This window comes from Elephas maximus, chromosome 16 (genome assembly GCF_024166365.1).
Source record: "Elephas maximus indicus isolate mEleMax1 chromosome 16, mEleMax1 primary haplotype, whole genome shotgun sequence".
Lineage (NCBI taxonomy): Eukaryota > Metazoa > Chordata > Mammalia > Proboscidea > Elephantidae > Elephas > Elephas maximus.
In genome coordinates, this window is record NC_064834.1 from 81,051,022 (window position 1) to 81,067,067 (window position 16,046).

At 48.5% G+C, this 16,046-nt stretch overlaps 1 protein-coding gene across 1 annotated transcript in view; it reads right to left on the minus strand.

Annotated features, from left to right (window-relative positions):
• The window catches only part of TCERG1L (transcription elongation regulator 1 like), a 247,776-nt gene that overhangs the window by 191,704 nt on the left and 40,026 nt on the right, over window positions 1-16,046 (minus strand). The window contains exon 2 of the mRNA XM_049855609.1: window positions 3,951-4,139. Within this exon, the coding sequence (XP_049711566.1) occupies window positions 3,951-4,139 (189 nt within the window). The remainder of the gene's footprint in view (window positions 1-3,950; window positions 4,140-16,046) is intronic.

The window sequence follows — 16,046 nt, forward strand, 5'->3', positions numbered from 1 at the left end:
GGGCATTCACTAATTATATAGTAGATAAGAACTACTTTAGGTGAAGGGAAAGACAGCACACAATACAGGGGAGGTCAGCACAATTGGACTAAACCAAAAGCAAAGAAGTCTCCTGAAGAAACTGAATGCTTCGAAGGCCAGCATGGCAGGGGCAGGGGTCTGGGGACCGTGGTTGCAGGGGACATCTAAGTCAATTGGCATAATAAAATCTACTAAGAAAACATCCTGCATCCCACTTAGAAGAGTGGTGTCTGGGGTCTTCAACGCCAGCAAGCAGCCATCTAAGATGCATCAATTGGTCTCAACCCACCTGGATCAAAGGAGAATGAAGAACATCAAGGACACAAGGTAATTATGAGCCCAAGAGACAGAAAGGGCCACATGAACCAGAGACTACATCATCCTGAGACCAGAAGAACTAGATGGTGCCCGGCTACAACCAATGACTGCCCTGTCAGGAAACACAACAGAGAATCCCTGAGGGAACAGGAGAGCAGTGGGATGCAGAACCCAAATTCTCAAAAAAAGACCAGACTTAATGGTCTGACTGAGACTAGAAGGACCCCGGTGGTCATGGCCCCCAGACCTTCTGTTGCACCAGGACAGGAACCATTCCCGAAGCCAACTCTTCAGACATGGATTGGACTGGACAATGGGTTGGAGAGGGATGCTGGTGAGGAGTGAGCTTCTTGGATCAGGTGGACACTTGAGACTATGTTGGCATCTCCTGCCTGGACGGGAGATGAGAGGGTGGAGGGGGTTAGAAGCTTGCAAAATGGACACAAAAAGAGAAAGTGGAGGGAGAGGGGAGAGAGCGGGCTGTCTTATTAGGGGGAGAGTAATTGGGAATGTGTAGCAAGGTGTATATAGGTTTTTGTGTGAGAGCCTGACTTGATTTGTAAACTTTCACTTAAAGCACAGTAAAAATTACATTAAAAAAAGAAAAAAGACAGCCTCTAAACTGGGGGAAAAAATTTTGGCTATGACATATCCAATTAGGGTCTAATCTCTAAAATCTACAAGATACTGCAAAACCTCAACTGCAAAATGACAAATAACCCAATTAAAAAGTGGGCAAAGAATATGAACAGGCACTTCACCAAAGAATACATTCAGGTGGCTAACAGATACACGAGGAAACGCTTACGATCATTAGCCATTAGAGAAATGCAAATCAAAAAACATTGAGATACCATCTCACCCCAACAAGGCTGGCATCAATCCAAAAAACACAAAATAATAAATGCTGGAAAGGTTGTGGAGAGACTGGAACACTTATACATTGCTGGTAGGAATTTAAAATGGTACAACCACTTTAAAAATCAATTTGTCGCTTCCTTAAAAAGCTAGAAATAAAGGTTCCATATGACCCAGCAATCCCACTCCTTGGAACATACCCCAGAGAAATAACAGCTATCACGAGAATAAATATATGCACACCCATGTTCATTGCAGCACTGTTTACAATAGCAAAAAGATGGAAACAACCTAGGTGCCCATCAATGGATGAATGGATAAATAGTGGTATGTTCACACAATGGAATACTACCCAATGATAAAGAACAACGCTGAATCCTCAAAGCATTTCATAACATGGATAAATCTGGAAGGCATCATGCCAAGTGAAATTAGTCAGCTGCAAAAGGACAAATATTGTATGAGACCACTATTATAAAAATTCAAGAAAAGGTTTAAACATACAAAAAAAATTCTTTGACAGTTACGAGGGTGGGGATGGAGGGAGAGAGGAATTCACTACCTAGATAGTAGACAAGAATTATCTTAGATGAAGGGAAGGACAGCACACAATACACAGGAAGTCAACACCACCGCAGTAAACCAAAAGCTAAGAGGTTTCCTAAACAGAATGAAACACTTCAAGGGACAGTGTAGTAGAAGCAAGGGTCTGGGACCATGGTTTCAGGGGACATCTAGGTCAACTGGCATAACAAAGTTTATTTAAAAAATGTTCTGCATCCCACTTTGGAGAGTGGTGTCTGGGGTCTTAAAAGCTAGGGAACGGCCATATAAGATGCATCAATTGGTCCTAACCCACCTGGAGCAAAGGAGAATGAAGAACACCAAAGACACAAGGAAAATATTAGCCAAAGAGACAGAAAAGGTCACATAAACCAAAGATTCCATCAGTCTGAGACCAGAAGAATAGATGGTGCCTGGCTACCACCAATAACCGTCCTGACGGAACACAACAGAGAATCCCTGATGGACCGGTAGAAAAGCGGAGCGCAGAACTCAAATTCTAGCTAAAAACACCAGACTTAATGGTCCTGCTGAGACTGGAGAAACCCCAAAAGACACGGCCCCCAGACTCTGTTCAGACAAAGAATAGACTGGACTATAAGACATAAAATGATACTTGTGAAGAGTGTGCTTCTTAGTTCAAGTAGATACACAAGACTAATGAGGAGCTCCCCTCTGGAGGTGAGATGTGAACGCAGAAAGGACAGGAGCTGGCTGAATGAACACAGGAAATCCTCAGTGGAAAGGAAGACTGTGCTGTCATGTTACAGGGACAGCAACTAGGGTCACATAATAATGTGTGTATAAATTGTTTGAGAAATTAACTTTAGCTGTAAACTTTCACCTAAAGCACACACACACACACACACAAAGACATCCGTATGGACATTCTCACCCAGAGGAAAGGCCACCCTGCTTTCCCACAGGGCTGGGCAGAAAAAGAGGGCCAAAATTTGCCATGACTTAGATGTTCTTAAAAAACATGCTGTGAATCTACTTAAGCACATCAAGCATTGAGCTAAGATCTCCAGGGTTTTGACTACAAAAAATGAGAGACTACTGTGGCCTGAAAAGGTTTCAAGGGGAGTTGTCATTAGTCAGCTGCCTAACCCTAAACAAATCCTCACTGTGGACACAGAGGGTTATCTGATCGTGCAAAGTGGCATTTTTATTTTTTTTTTTTAGGCTTGGCCCAGGGCTGATATGAACTATATGGAAATTGCCACTTTCCCTCTCTCCTCTTCCCACCAAAAAATAATTTCAAAAAAACCCCACAAAATTTAAAAGCTGAAATAAAAATCACATTAAACTGTTAAAAAAAAAAAAAATTGGGCACTTATCCTATGCCATCCCAATGCGATGCTGCCAGCGCCCCTTTTTAAGAAAGAATCTCCACGTGCTTTCACGACATGAACTCCTGTGTAGAGAGGAGGCTTGGCCACTGGTGTGCAAGCAGAGTTAACAGACACACAGACAGGCTACAGACACACGGACAGGCTGAGTGCACATACAGGTAGGGCCTCTTTCCCCTGAGCCACCCATTGTCACGTCTCGGCACTTCTCATCTTACCAGAGAGCCCCCAGCACTGCCCCTGCCCCAGGAAATTTCCAGACAGTGGGCTTGCCCATCTCGTGTACGAGCTCACACAGGCTGTGTCCACTCAAGCCCAGGTACTCAGCCAGGCGGAAGCTCCATGGAGGGTGGACCCTCTACTGTGTGCAGTAGGCAAGAAGGCGAGGCTTTTCCTGAGCCATGTGGGGCCTCAGTGTCTCCTTTCTGGAGTATCATTAACTGAGATGCCACACTATTCCCCAGTGCGTGGCCCTGGCTCTCCACCATGCTCCATGTAAGAAGATGACACACCTCTGCATGTCCCCACACCAGTGGCGATATGCAGTCCCCGCCCCCCAAGAATCAATACTGGGAGGTCTCATTTCTGCAAACGGAAATGCTAGTCGGCTGGACAGCAGAACATGGTGGCTGATGTAACAAGGCCTGGCTGAGTGGGGCAGCGGCACAGGTGTGTAGTTTGAGGAAGAACAGACGTCCCCTGTGGAGTGGGCTTGAACGCCCACCAGGAATGAGCCAGGGCCAGCGTTCCACTGGCCTGCCTGAGGCCCACCTGGCTCCCAGACCTGCAGATGCCGGAAGCAGCACTAGGCATTGTGAGACAGCTCTGTGCACTCACCTGAGAAGGGGACACTCCGCAGGGGTATTTTGATGGGGGCCAACGTCAGAAAGTGGCACGGCTGGATGTTGGTGGGGGACAGGCCCCAGAGTCCCTCAGAGTCCACAGAAACCATGGTGGCAGCGGCCGCGGCGGCAATAGCAATAGTGGGACCACTGCTCACAGGCTTGCAGGTGCTGTGGCATCCACCTGCAGAAGAAGAAAAGGGAGGTTCAGGCCACAGAATGAGGTCCTAGGTCCGGGGCGGAGGGGCAGGCACACACATCAGCACAGCAAGGGTCAAGCTCCCGGCACACGAGGGCGGCACTAGCTCCCCAGCTGGAAGCCTGTGCTTTTAGCCATCACGCCAGGTAAACCCTTCGGACAAGTTCCAGTCAGTCTGTCCAAATAGCAACTGTGCACCTCACACACACACACACACACCCCATTGTGGGCAGCACACTGAATCCCAGAGCATGCTGTCCCCAGGGGACCCAAGGCACCCTGCTTTAAACAGAAGTAACTTTGTTCTAGGAGTCCCTAGGTGGTGCAAACATTGAATTCACTCAACTGTTAACTGAATGGTTGAAGGTTCAGGTGCACCCAACAGGCACCACAGAAGAAAGCCCTGGAGATCTACTTCCCTAAATCACAGCCATTGCAAACCTTGTAGAGCATGGCTCTACTCTGACACACATGGGGTCACCATGAGTCGCAGCCAACTGGATGGCAGCTGAGGTTTTAACTTTGCTCTAGTGCACGTATCACAGAGGCAATCAGGAATGGGCATGGAAAGTGCTCAGTTAAAGCCACGTTACTGAGGGAGGCCCAGGACAGGCCCATGGGGAACTGAGCTGGGATTGGAGGAGGGGTCGGCTGTGGACTGGGGAGGGAGGGATTTCCAGAGCACAGGAGCTGCAGCTTGTCCCTGGGGATGTGGCAGCCACCTGACAGGCCCCTTGAGTAGAGAAACCCAACACCCACCTCTGTTGGGCAGCTCCTGATGAGGACCCAGCCCCCAAACCTGGACTCCGCCCGTCTTTTTCAGCATCAGTGGAAACATCTGAAAGTGCACTTCTATCTGTGACCCTTCTGTAAAGTGTCCTTTGCTTTGCTTTGCTTTGTTTAAATGGGAGCCTTATTCTCCCAAATAAATCTGGTCTCTAAGAAATAGTTTGTGGCACCATTTGTACTGATGTTGGAAGCCTGGTTTGACCAGTTCTGGAAAGCCATCTGGAAATGTATTTTAAAAACCTTCATACAATCCATAACTTTGATCTGGTGTTTCCCTGCCTGTACCTCATCCAGATGTCCAGTCCCTTAAGACAAAGGTCTACTGTGAGAAACGAGAACTATCAGCAGAAGGGGACAGTTACATGAGGATGGTGCAGCCACTCATGGGCATGTGAGACAGCCAGCATAATCACTTCAATTCAGGGTGGGTCGGGGGTAGAATTCTCACCCTTCATGCAGGAGATCTGGGCTGTATTCCCAGCCAATGGACCTCATGCGCAGCTTCCACCTTCTGTCAGTAGAGGCTGGTGTGTTGTTATCATGCTGAACAGGTTTCAGCAGTTTCTAGGCTAAGACGAACTGGGAAGAAAGGTCTGGCCACTTATTCACAAAACTCAGCCAATGATAACCCTAAGGATCACAACAGTCTGACCCCTTTGCACACGGGGTCGCCATGAGTTGGGGCCAACTCAGTGGCAGCTAACGACAACAACATTATCATTTCAAGGAAGAATATTTAACACCATACAGAAGGGTCACGTCATACTAAGTAAAACAGGCCACAAAATGAGATGTATGGCCACACTACACTGTCATTCACTCAGCACATCTGCATTTGCGCAGGCCAGGTGCCAGGGATGGAGCGGTTTAACCAAGCCGATGAAACTCCTGCCTTGAGCAAACACACTTGCTGTGGAGAAGTCACCCGGGACTTCTTGTTTACTAGTTTCTGCTGTAGGCTGGCAGGTACAGTGGAGAAAACCAAGGTGGTGGATTTATAGTTGGAAAATGGGTTTCAATCTCAAACAGGGTGGTCAGGAAAGTCCTCCCTGAGAGTGGGGTGAGTACACAAGGCCTGAAGATGAGGAAGGGAGCCTGAAGGCACCTGAGGAGCAGTGAGTGCCAAGGCTCTGGGGAGGTGCCTGCCCCGTGTGTCCCAGGAGCTGCTGGGGGCTCAGTGAGGCTGCAGTGGAGTGGGCAAGGGGATGAGGAAATGGGGTCGGGGGAGGTGACAGCAGCCAGACCGTGCAGGGAGGCACTTGCCCTGTGGATGGGCTGGGTTTTCACGGTGACTAAGACGGGACCATGGGAGGTTGTGGTGCAGAGGAGGGGTATGCTCTGACTTACATTTATTCATTTATTTTTATTCAGGTAATATTTACTTAACATGAAGTTCACCCTTTTCACCACTTTAAAGTGTAATTTAGCAGCATTAAATATATTCACAGTGTTCTAAGCCATCATCTTTATTAAGTCCCAAGACACGGTCATCACCCAAAAGTAGACCCTGAAGCCAGTTAAGCAGTCTCTTCCCATTCCCATCCCCCAGCCCCTGGCAACCACCAGTCTGCTCTCTGTCTGTATGGATTGGCCTATTCTAAAGACTCCACGTAAAAGGACTGATACAGTATGTAGCCTGTTATATCTGGCTTCTTTCACTTAGCATAATCTTTTTGAGGTTTACCCACATTGTAATATGAATCATTAATCACATCACAATGAATCAGGTAATATGAATTCATTCCTTGCTTTGGTTGAATAATATTCCATCCTATGGACAGACCCCATCTGGTTTATCCATGCATCCATGGATGAATGTTTGGATTGTTTTCATATTTTGGCTGCTGTGAATAGTGCTGCTCTGAACATGCATGTACAAATACCTGTCTGTGTCCCTGCTTCCATTTTTACTGAGTATTTCATTGGGTAAATCTGCTGCAAAGAACCTCTTTAAAGTGATGAAGAGCAAAGATGTCGCCTTGAAGACTAAGGTGCGCCTGACCCAAGCCATGGCATCTTCAATCACATCATATGCATGTGAAAGCTGGACAATGAATAAGGAAGACTGAAGAAGAATTGATGCCTTTGAATTGTTGTTGGCGAAGAATATTGAATATACCATGGACTGCCAAAAGAACCAACAAATCTGTCTTGGTAGAAGTGTGGCCAGAATGCTCCTTAGAAGCAAGGATGGCGAGACTGCGTCTTACATATTTTGGACATGTTGTCAGGAGGGATCAGTCCCTGGAGAAGGACATCATGCTTGGCAGAGTACAGGGTCAGCAGAAAAGAGGAAGACCTTCAATGAGGTGGATTGACACAGTGGCTGCAACAATGAGCTCGAGCATAACAATGGTTGTGAGAATGGCTCAGGAATGGGCAGTGTTTTGTTCTGTTGTGCATAGGGTCGCTAGGAGTTGGAACCGACTCAACGGCACCTAACACACACACCTATGAACAGAACTGCTGGATCATACGGTAATTGTGTTGAACCTGTGAGGAATGGCTGAACTCTGGCTCATGCATTAAGTCAAGCTTATGCTCTTCCTGGCTGCTTTTTGGGAACAGACAGGAAGGGGAAAGATAGGAAATCGTTGCTGGGAAGATACTATGGGCGTGGGGCAGGAGGAGACTTACCAGAATGACCTGGCGGGGGGGAAGTTTCCAAATCACAGGAGCCAAGGAAGCCCCAAAGGAGTGGGAGGTAGGTGAGGACAGCTGTAGAAGTGCGAAGACCCTCAGGCATTGCAACACGCCCCTGCCTCCGTCCCTCCCCATCCCCCCCCACCACTACCACCCTACACAGAATCTCTGAGCAGTGGCTGCACTTGGCCCAGCAATTCACTGTTTCACAGTTCTGGTGGCCAAGGGTCTGAGAGCAGGGTGTCAGCCGCGGCAATTCCTTGGGTGAGGCTCTCAGAAAGGAGCTGTCCCCTGCATCTCCCCGGTCCAGGGCTGCAGGCAATCCTTGGCGCTCCTTGTCTGGTAGATGCATCTTTACATGGCACTGTCTCCCTTCTCTTTTATGAGGACACCAGTCATATGGGATTTAGGAGCTCCTGGGTGTCATAAGGAAACCCTGTGGCATAGTGGTTAAGAGCTACAGCTGTTAATCAAAAAGTCAGCAGTCCAAATCCACCAGGCACTCCTTGGAAAGCGGTCGCTATGAGGCTATGAGTTGAAATTGACTTGACGGCAACGGGTTTGGGTTTTTTTTTGTTTGTTTTGGGTATCATAAACAGTTAAGTGCTTGACTACTAGTCAAAAGATGGGTGGTTCAACCCCCCCCCCACCCCGAGGCTCCTCAGAAGAAAGGTCTAGAGATCTACTTCCAAAAGGTCACATCCTTGAAAACCCTATGGAGCACAGATCTATTCTGCACACATGGGGCCACTGTGAGTCACAATTGACTCAATGGCAACCAACAACAGCATATGGGATTAGGACCCACCCTGCTCCAGTATGACTCATGTTATCCTAACTGAGGACATCTTCAAAGACCCTGTTTCCAAACACGGTGATATCGCAGGTGCAGGAGTGAAGGTACATTTGGGGGCACCATTCAGTCCATGGCAGTCACTTTGTGTTTCCTGTGTCCTTCCCTGCACTCCTTCCCTAGGTGTCACCAAATGTCTCCACGTGCCAGATTGTTCATGGCTCCAAGGCTAGAAAGACGATGCTATGTGTCTTCAGTGAGAAGAGGCACCACAGGTACACGCTGCCAAGGTGGACTGCAGGCCAAAGGGGCCCTGGGATGCCAGCTGCTCCCCAGAGAGGGCCAAGCCTGAAAGAGGAAGTGGCTCTCAGTACAGTGTTGACTGGTAAATAATTACAACACCCTGCTTCCCAAAGGACCTCAGAAACCCCTTAGTCCGGTAAACAAGCCTTGAGATGAGTCCAGTCAAGAAAACGGCTAAGCCAGCTAAGAGATAAACCAGAAATACTATCCCATAAGGATTATGTATAAAAGTCAATCTTTTAAGCAAAACCATAATTAACCGTGTGCTTCCCTGGAAAAGGCATGACAAGAGAGCAGCCTCTCCCCTGTGCCTAGGTGCTCAGCCCTGGGCCGCCATGGCTCTCTCGGCCGTCTGCATCATCACTGTCATTCTCTACTTCCTCCACCAATTGCCAGGTTGGAAAAAGAGCTTTTTTTGCATGTTTTATCCCAAGTAATCCACTGAAGGGCCACGTGAGGAAGAAGCTGGATTGCCTCTATTTATAGCTGAGGAAGTCTGGGTTCACTGCAGTTGAAGTCACTTCCACAAAGGTCCTGGCAATGATGGCACCAGACGTGTCTGACCTGACACACTGCTCTGTGGGGCTGGCTCAGGGTCCCAGCTGAGCTGAAGATATGGCCTCCGTCACTACTCTCAGGATCTGAAAGACCAGCACTTCTCACCCTAAAGCATCTTGGTCACTCCTTCTGTCTGCAGAGGACAAAGCAGGCAGGTGCACTGTAAAGAGCAGTGGGGGTGGAGCAGTGCCTGGCTAAGTTGGAAACTATAACTATCACTGGGTTGCACAGCAGATAAAACTTTAGATAGCCGACATTAGCATCTTGACAAAAGAGCGTGATGAAGGCTTAGACTTGGCACAGTTGTGGCTGAAAGGCCCGTGTCAGGGAAGACCTCTGTGTTGCAAAGATGGCAGAGGGTGCTGAGTAGGCAATAGTGTGGCTGGTGAGTCTTCTGCTGAAGAGAAACCCTAATTTGACAGATACCAGCTGTTGTGTTCTCTACGCTGAGCAACATACTCAAAAAAATAAACAATCATTAGTCTGTTATGCCTGTTTAGCAAATGATTTCCGCTCCAGTGGAAATCCTTCAGGCGACAGATCCACCCACTGGTAATTATTTCTGCAGAATGACTGTTTGATCAGGACCATCATTCCGGCAGGCGGGGTTTGTGCAGTTGGCTTCCTGGGGAGAGGAGTCTACAGTCTGCAACGGGCATGTGGGACTGATACCTGGGATGCAGACAGGTAACGGGCAACAGAGGAGCTGGCGCAGCCATGGGATCGGGGTCCAGAGCATACGTTTGTGCTTCCTTGTTAAGTGTGGGATTCAGTCACATTGATTGCATTCACCATGTTATGCTACCATTATCCCAACTTCCAATTTTTTTTTCACCGCCCTTAACAGAAACTCAGGGCCCTCACGGCGCAGTGGTTAAGCATTTGGCTACTAACCAAAAGATCAGCAGTTCGAATCCATCAGCACCTCCTTGGAAACCCTATGGGGCAGTTCTACTTTCCTACAGGGCCGCTGTGAGTTGGAATCAACTCGACGGCAACGGGTTTGAGTTTCTTTGGTTTTTACAGAAACTCAGTGCCCTTTAAACAATACCTCCCCATTTTGACGCCTCCAACCTCCAACCTCCAACCCACCACTGGTAACCACTAATAGACTTTGTTTTCTGTGCATTTGCCTATTCTAGGTATCTCATGTAAGTGGGGTGATAAAATATTTGTCCTTCAGCATAATGTTTTCAAGGTTCATCCAGGGCTTCGTTTCTCTTTATGAACATGTATATAGCACATTCTGTCATCCATTCATCGGTCGATGGGCACTTGGGTGTTTCCAGCTTTAACTGTTGTGAATAATGTTGCCACGAACATGGGTGTACAAGTATCTGTTTGAGTCCCTGCTTTCAAGTCTTTTGGGTCTATACCTAGGAGTGGAATTGCTGGTTCAAAAGACAGTTCTATGTTTTAACTTTTTGAGGCACTGAGAGCATTGTGTTCTTCAGCCTCAATTTCCAGCTGGTAAGAATAAAGAAGTTGGTCAGTACTGAAATGTGCTCTCCTTTGGAGGACTAGTTACTGGTCTTTACACATCTAAGTTATTGACAAGGACTAGTTATTGGTCTTCTCACATCTAAGTTATCAACAAGGACTTGTTACTGGTCTTCACGTGTCTAAGTTATTGCTCTTGCTTGGAGCCTGTGATGACCAAATGCAAATTCCCTGCAGGTGTGTTAGAATTATAGCTTTTACCAATGTGACTTTTTTGGCTTTGTATGTTTTGTTGATGTTGCTGTTGTTTTGGTTATTTGTTGTTTTCCTGGTTTTTTTGAAAGAGATACCCAATTCCTGGCAGAGTGGAGGGTTCTGAATGTGTTAAAGAGGCAAACCTGACTCTACCAGCTGGGCTGAACCATCTCTAAGCCCAGGGACCTTTCTCATTTCACTGCCAAATTATCTGTCTGATGACCTGTCCTCCTCACTGGATGGTGGGCTCCTCAGGGGCCACCTCGTCTGTCTTCACTGTGACCCCAGTCCCTGGAGAAGTAGGGGGACCCAGTGACCAGCACCCCCATGCACAGAGCCCCTGGGGTGTGGGGGGATGACCTGGTCCAGCCTTCCCTGATGTCTGCCTGTGAACTACCACATCCAAGCTTCAGTGAGGGTGGCCCACTCTTCCAACAATCCCACCCGCAGCAACACAGGGCTCTCTCACCCTGCTACCGAGTCTCCTGCCCCAGCCCCTGACTACCCAGACAGTGTGATGACAGCTGTGAACCTCAGTAGGCTCAGCAAACCCCACCTCACCTCAGCCACAGAGTGACCTGGGAAGACCAGTAACTAGTTCTTGTTGGTAACCTAGATGTGTGAAGACCAATAATTAGTCCTTGTCAATAACTTAGATGTGTGAAGACCAATAACTAGTCCTTGCCAATAACTTAGATGTGTAAAGGCCAGTAACTAGTCCTCCAAAGGAGAACACAGTTCAATACTGACTGACTACTACAGCAGCTTATAACTCCTAGAGGAAGGAGGTTTTCCTTAGAAAACAAACATACTGGTGAGGCCACTGCCAGCCAGTTACTGAAATTTGCAAATCAGGAAACATACCAGAGATAAATCTGGGAGAAGTGCTTTCGTGGTTGCAAAACCAAAACCAGACCCAGTGCCATCGAGTCAATTTCGACCCATAGCGACCCTGCAGGACAGAGTAGAACTGCCCCACATGGCTGCATCTTTCTCCCTCACAGGAGCACTTAACCACTGCACCACCAGGGCTCCTTTTTCATGGTTCAGGTCTAAGCAAATGAGAGAAGTTTAGTCCTGGAGAGGGGATGGCAGAGCTCCAGTGCCAGGCACTCAGGCCCAGTGCCCCCGGGGCAGGTGGTATGGCTGAGATGCCCCCTCCTCCTCCTTCCTCGGGATCCTGGCCACTCCACAGTTGGGTCTCCACAGTCAGGGCACAACACCCAACGTGGGCAGGAGTCGGCGGCCTCAGACCCTGGATGTTGCCTCAATCTTGAGGGTCTTCCAGAAATCTGCTCCTTCAGCTCAGCCTTGATCCTCCAACAACCCTCCGTGGCCACCCGTGCTTAACGAGGGTAGCACAGGCTCCCCCTCAGGGCCTGGTCCACTGCCACCTCCACCCTCATGACAGCCTTGAGCTTTGTGCCAGCCCAGAGCCGGGCAGGTGTGGCCTTCCATAAGGACCCCCAAGCAGACCCAGAGGGTAAGGTGAGTTGAAGCTGAAACAGCAGGCCCTGAGAGCCTCTCTTCCAAGCCTTCCCAGTAAATAGGAAAATAACTAAGAGTCAGTGATGAAGGGGATAAACATTCCCAGATGAAAACCTTCCCAAACAGAAAGAAAATCGTGTGTTGTGAAATCTGCCACAGGAGAAATAAAACGACCTATTTGCATCTCCTGTTTTCCTCTCTCCTGCTTAGCCGAGAGAGTAACACAGGGGACCGGTGTGTGTTAGGAGAATAACAATCGTCCAGCAAGGATTCAGAGTCATGCAGAAGGAAAAACAACCTTTACCTTCCACGTTCTGCTGTAATTCCGCCTAAGCTCCGGTCACCCACCCAGCAGACACAGGAAAGGAAAGACTCCATAAACCGCACTTCTGAAAGCCCCCATATGCACGTTCTTAAAGAACTCAGCTTCCGCACAGTGAACTCAATATGCAGAAACCACCGGAAGAACCGATCGAGCTCATAGCAACCATCTTTCCAGACAGCATCCGCTCATGACGGAGAGGCCCCACACTGGTCCCACCTGTACTAGTTCCATTTTGTAACCATCCCAGAATCATGAAAGCTGAGGTCGGAAGAAGTGCTGGTCTGTGTATTATGATCCTGTCCACTTCACTCTCGTTTCGGGAATTGTGAAGAAGGTTTTTCTGTGCAAGTCCTTTTAATTGTATCCAGGTAGCCTCGCCTATGTTCGTGCCGCCGGACAGCTTAACACGTCTGAGCATAGAAACCGTTCTGCAAAGGGCTGTTCTCAACCTAGCTGAGTTTCATATAGGACTTCGCTAGTCGCCGGCTCTCCACAACATGACCAGTCATTGATATTCAGCTTATCTGCATCTCCAGACATTCTCGAGTTACAAGTCTCCTCCCAGGCCCCAGAACTGGGGGGACCCACATGGCACCCCAATATATCCAACTTCCCTTTTAGGCTCCAGGGTCAAAGGGGCCCACCTGACACCCCAGTATGTCTGACCTCCCCTCTACGTTCCCACAGGCACTGAGCAACACTTGCATCTGGCCCACCACTCTCCAGATGGGTGGCCACTGGAAGTCACCAGCCGGTCACTTGTCCTAGACATCTCCACTGTTATCTGCAGAGCTGGCTGGGCTCAGGATCTGGAAGTAAAGCCCCAGGCAGTGGGAGCAGACCCTGAAGAGCTCGTGGTGGTGCTCTGACACTCCCCACCCCCTGGGCAGTTGGTGATACCTCCCACGTCAGTGTCCCTGACCTTGCAGTGAACAGTGCCACATCTCAGCGATCAGCGTCAAAGGGCCACCAGCTGGGATTAGCCCAGCTCTTCTCCTAGAAACCACCGGACCCTGCCAGAGGGGCCCCCTTCCCAAAAGGGACTGCTTCGACCTGTCTCTATCAGAGACGCCTGACTGTGTCAGCCCAACACGCCCCCAGAACCCACCACATCCACGTGAACAGCGCTGGATGGAAGTCTAAATCCTGAATCAGACTCACATCTGGAATCTTCGAGCATTTGACACGGCTGTAGCTGGCCTTCCACACTGTGAATGTAGCCAGTACAAGGATGGCATGGTGAGCTATCACCGCCAAGAAGATGGCTCATTCACTTAGCTTTGCGCATCTGTTTAGAAATACTAATTTATGGTTATTTTTATGACTCTGTGTAACTTATGGCACAATTATTTGAATATTCATTTTATTAAAACCAGAGATTAATTATAGCACCCCGAAGAAAAAATTGCTGCTAATACTGGGTAATGTAAACGTCCTGATTACTGTAACGAACTGAGTCTAGGAAGGAAGAGAAAAAAAGAGCAGAGTAGCAGTTTTCTTCTTTAAGCAACAATAGCACTCTCACAACTTCTAACGAGCACTGTCAGTGGAGTCTTCCATGTGGGCAGCCTCTGACAGCACGGACTTGCAGTTGGTGGGCGTTTTGGAACCCCAGACCCATCACAGGAAGCAGCTGGGGTGTGCAGCAGGCCCAACTCAGGAACCTGGAGTGTGGATCTCAACAACGTGCCTGCAATCTGGCCCAGCTAGCCTCAAGGACAGGCCTAGATGATCAATGGTGCCCCAGAATCACATTCCATCAGAACATACCAGACACGCCTACCCGTACCACACATGTTTATAAATGGAGGGCAGGGTGGCGCCTAAAGGTCATGTCCACTCACCATGTACACCAGTTACTGTTGCAGTCAAGTTGACCGTGACTCATGGAGACCCATGTGTGTCAGAGTACAACTGTGCTCTGGTTTGCCATGGCAGATTTTTCAGAAACATGGCCAGGCCTTCCTTCTGTGGCACCTCTGGGTGGACTCCAACCTTTGGGTTAATAGCTTGGCATGTTAACCCTTTGTACCACCCAGGGACTACCATGCTTATATCGCTGTTAGGTACCATCAGGTCGGTTCCGACTCATAGCGATCCCACGTACAACGGAATGAAACACTGCCCAGTCCTGTGCCATTCTCACAATCGTTATTATGCTTGAGCCCGTTGTTGCAGCCACTGTATCAATTCATCCCATTGAGGGTCTTCCTCTTTTCTGCTGACCCTCTACTTTAGCAAGCATTATGTTCTTCTCTAGGGACTGATCCCTCCTGATAACACATCCAAGGTATGTGAGACACAGTCTCGCCATCCTTGCTTCTAAGGAGTGTTCTGGTTGTATTTCTCCCAAGACAGATTTGTTCTTTTGGCAGTCCATGGTATAGGCAATATTCTTCACCAACATCACAAGTCTAAGGCTTCAAAAGCATACAGTAGGTGCTTAACGAATGCATATCCACTGGTTGGTGACTGTTAGACAATAGTGGTCTCCTGAAGGACTAATTCGATAAGTGGCTTTAGTGGGTTAAATGAGTCCCTGTAGGTTCCTCAACTTCGAGCTTTACTCCTGAAATGGGCCTACACACGGGGGGATCAGGCACCGTCTGCCACATGGAGGGTCCCGAGGCATGCACGCTGCTGCGAAGGTGGCGTCTATCCCCGCGGGCTGTAACGGCACTGACAAAAGATTAACCTTTCTTCCTAAATGAATGTGTTTGCCCTGTTGCGGCTGCAGTAGGCAGGTTGTATTCCAGACAGCCGCCCAAGGTTTTACTGACCTTGAACAGAGGGCAGAATCTTATTGGTCTGCACAACAACTGAAGTTTTCAAGGGGTTCTTTGTGCATTAAGCAAAAGCGTGTTGTTCATCACCAGGCATCTGTTTTCTAGCCTCTTGGTTCTCTGCTGTGATTTACATTCACCTCTTACCTGCCTCCTAATGTCCCATGGCAGTAATGAGGCCCTGGAAATCGCTCTCAGCCTTTCTCTTTGGAGACACATTGAGGCAGCGAGGCAATCAACCAGCTGATGATTTTTAGGAATTTTCCTGCTTTGCTGGGCCTATCTTCGTTATGAAATTAAGATGACTGATTGAATGCCTCATAATCGAGATACCAAATATGCCTTTCCCTCCACCACCTGCCAGAGTGGGTTTGTTCTCAGGTTTCCAGAAGTAAATGCCTGGGGCTCTTGACTGTCAAGACTATTCAGGAAGGTGGGCAAGTCTTGATGGATGCAACCAGGATAAACCTGTCCATGAGGAAAACTTTATCCTCCAAAACTCAAACAGCCCCTGG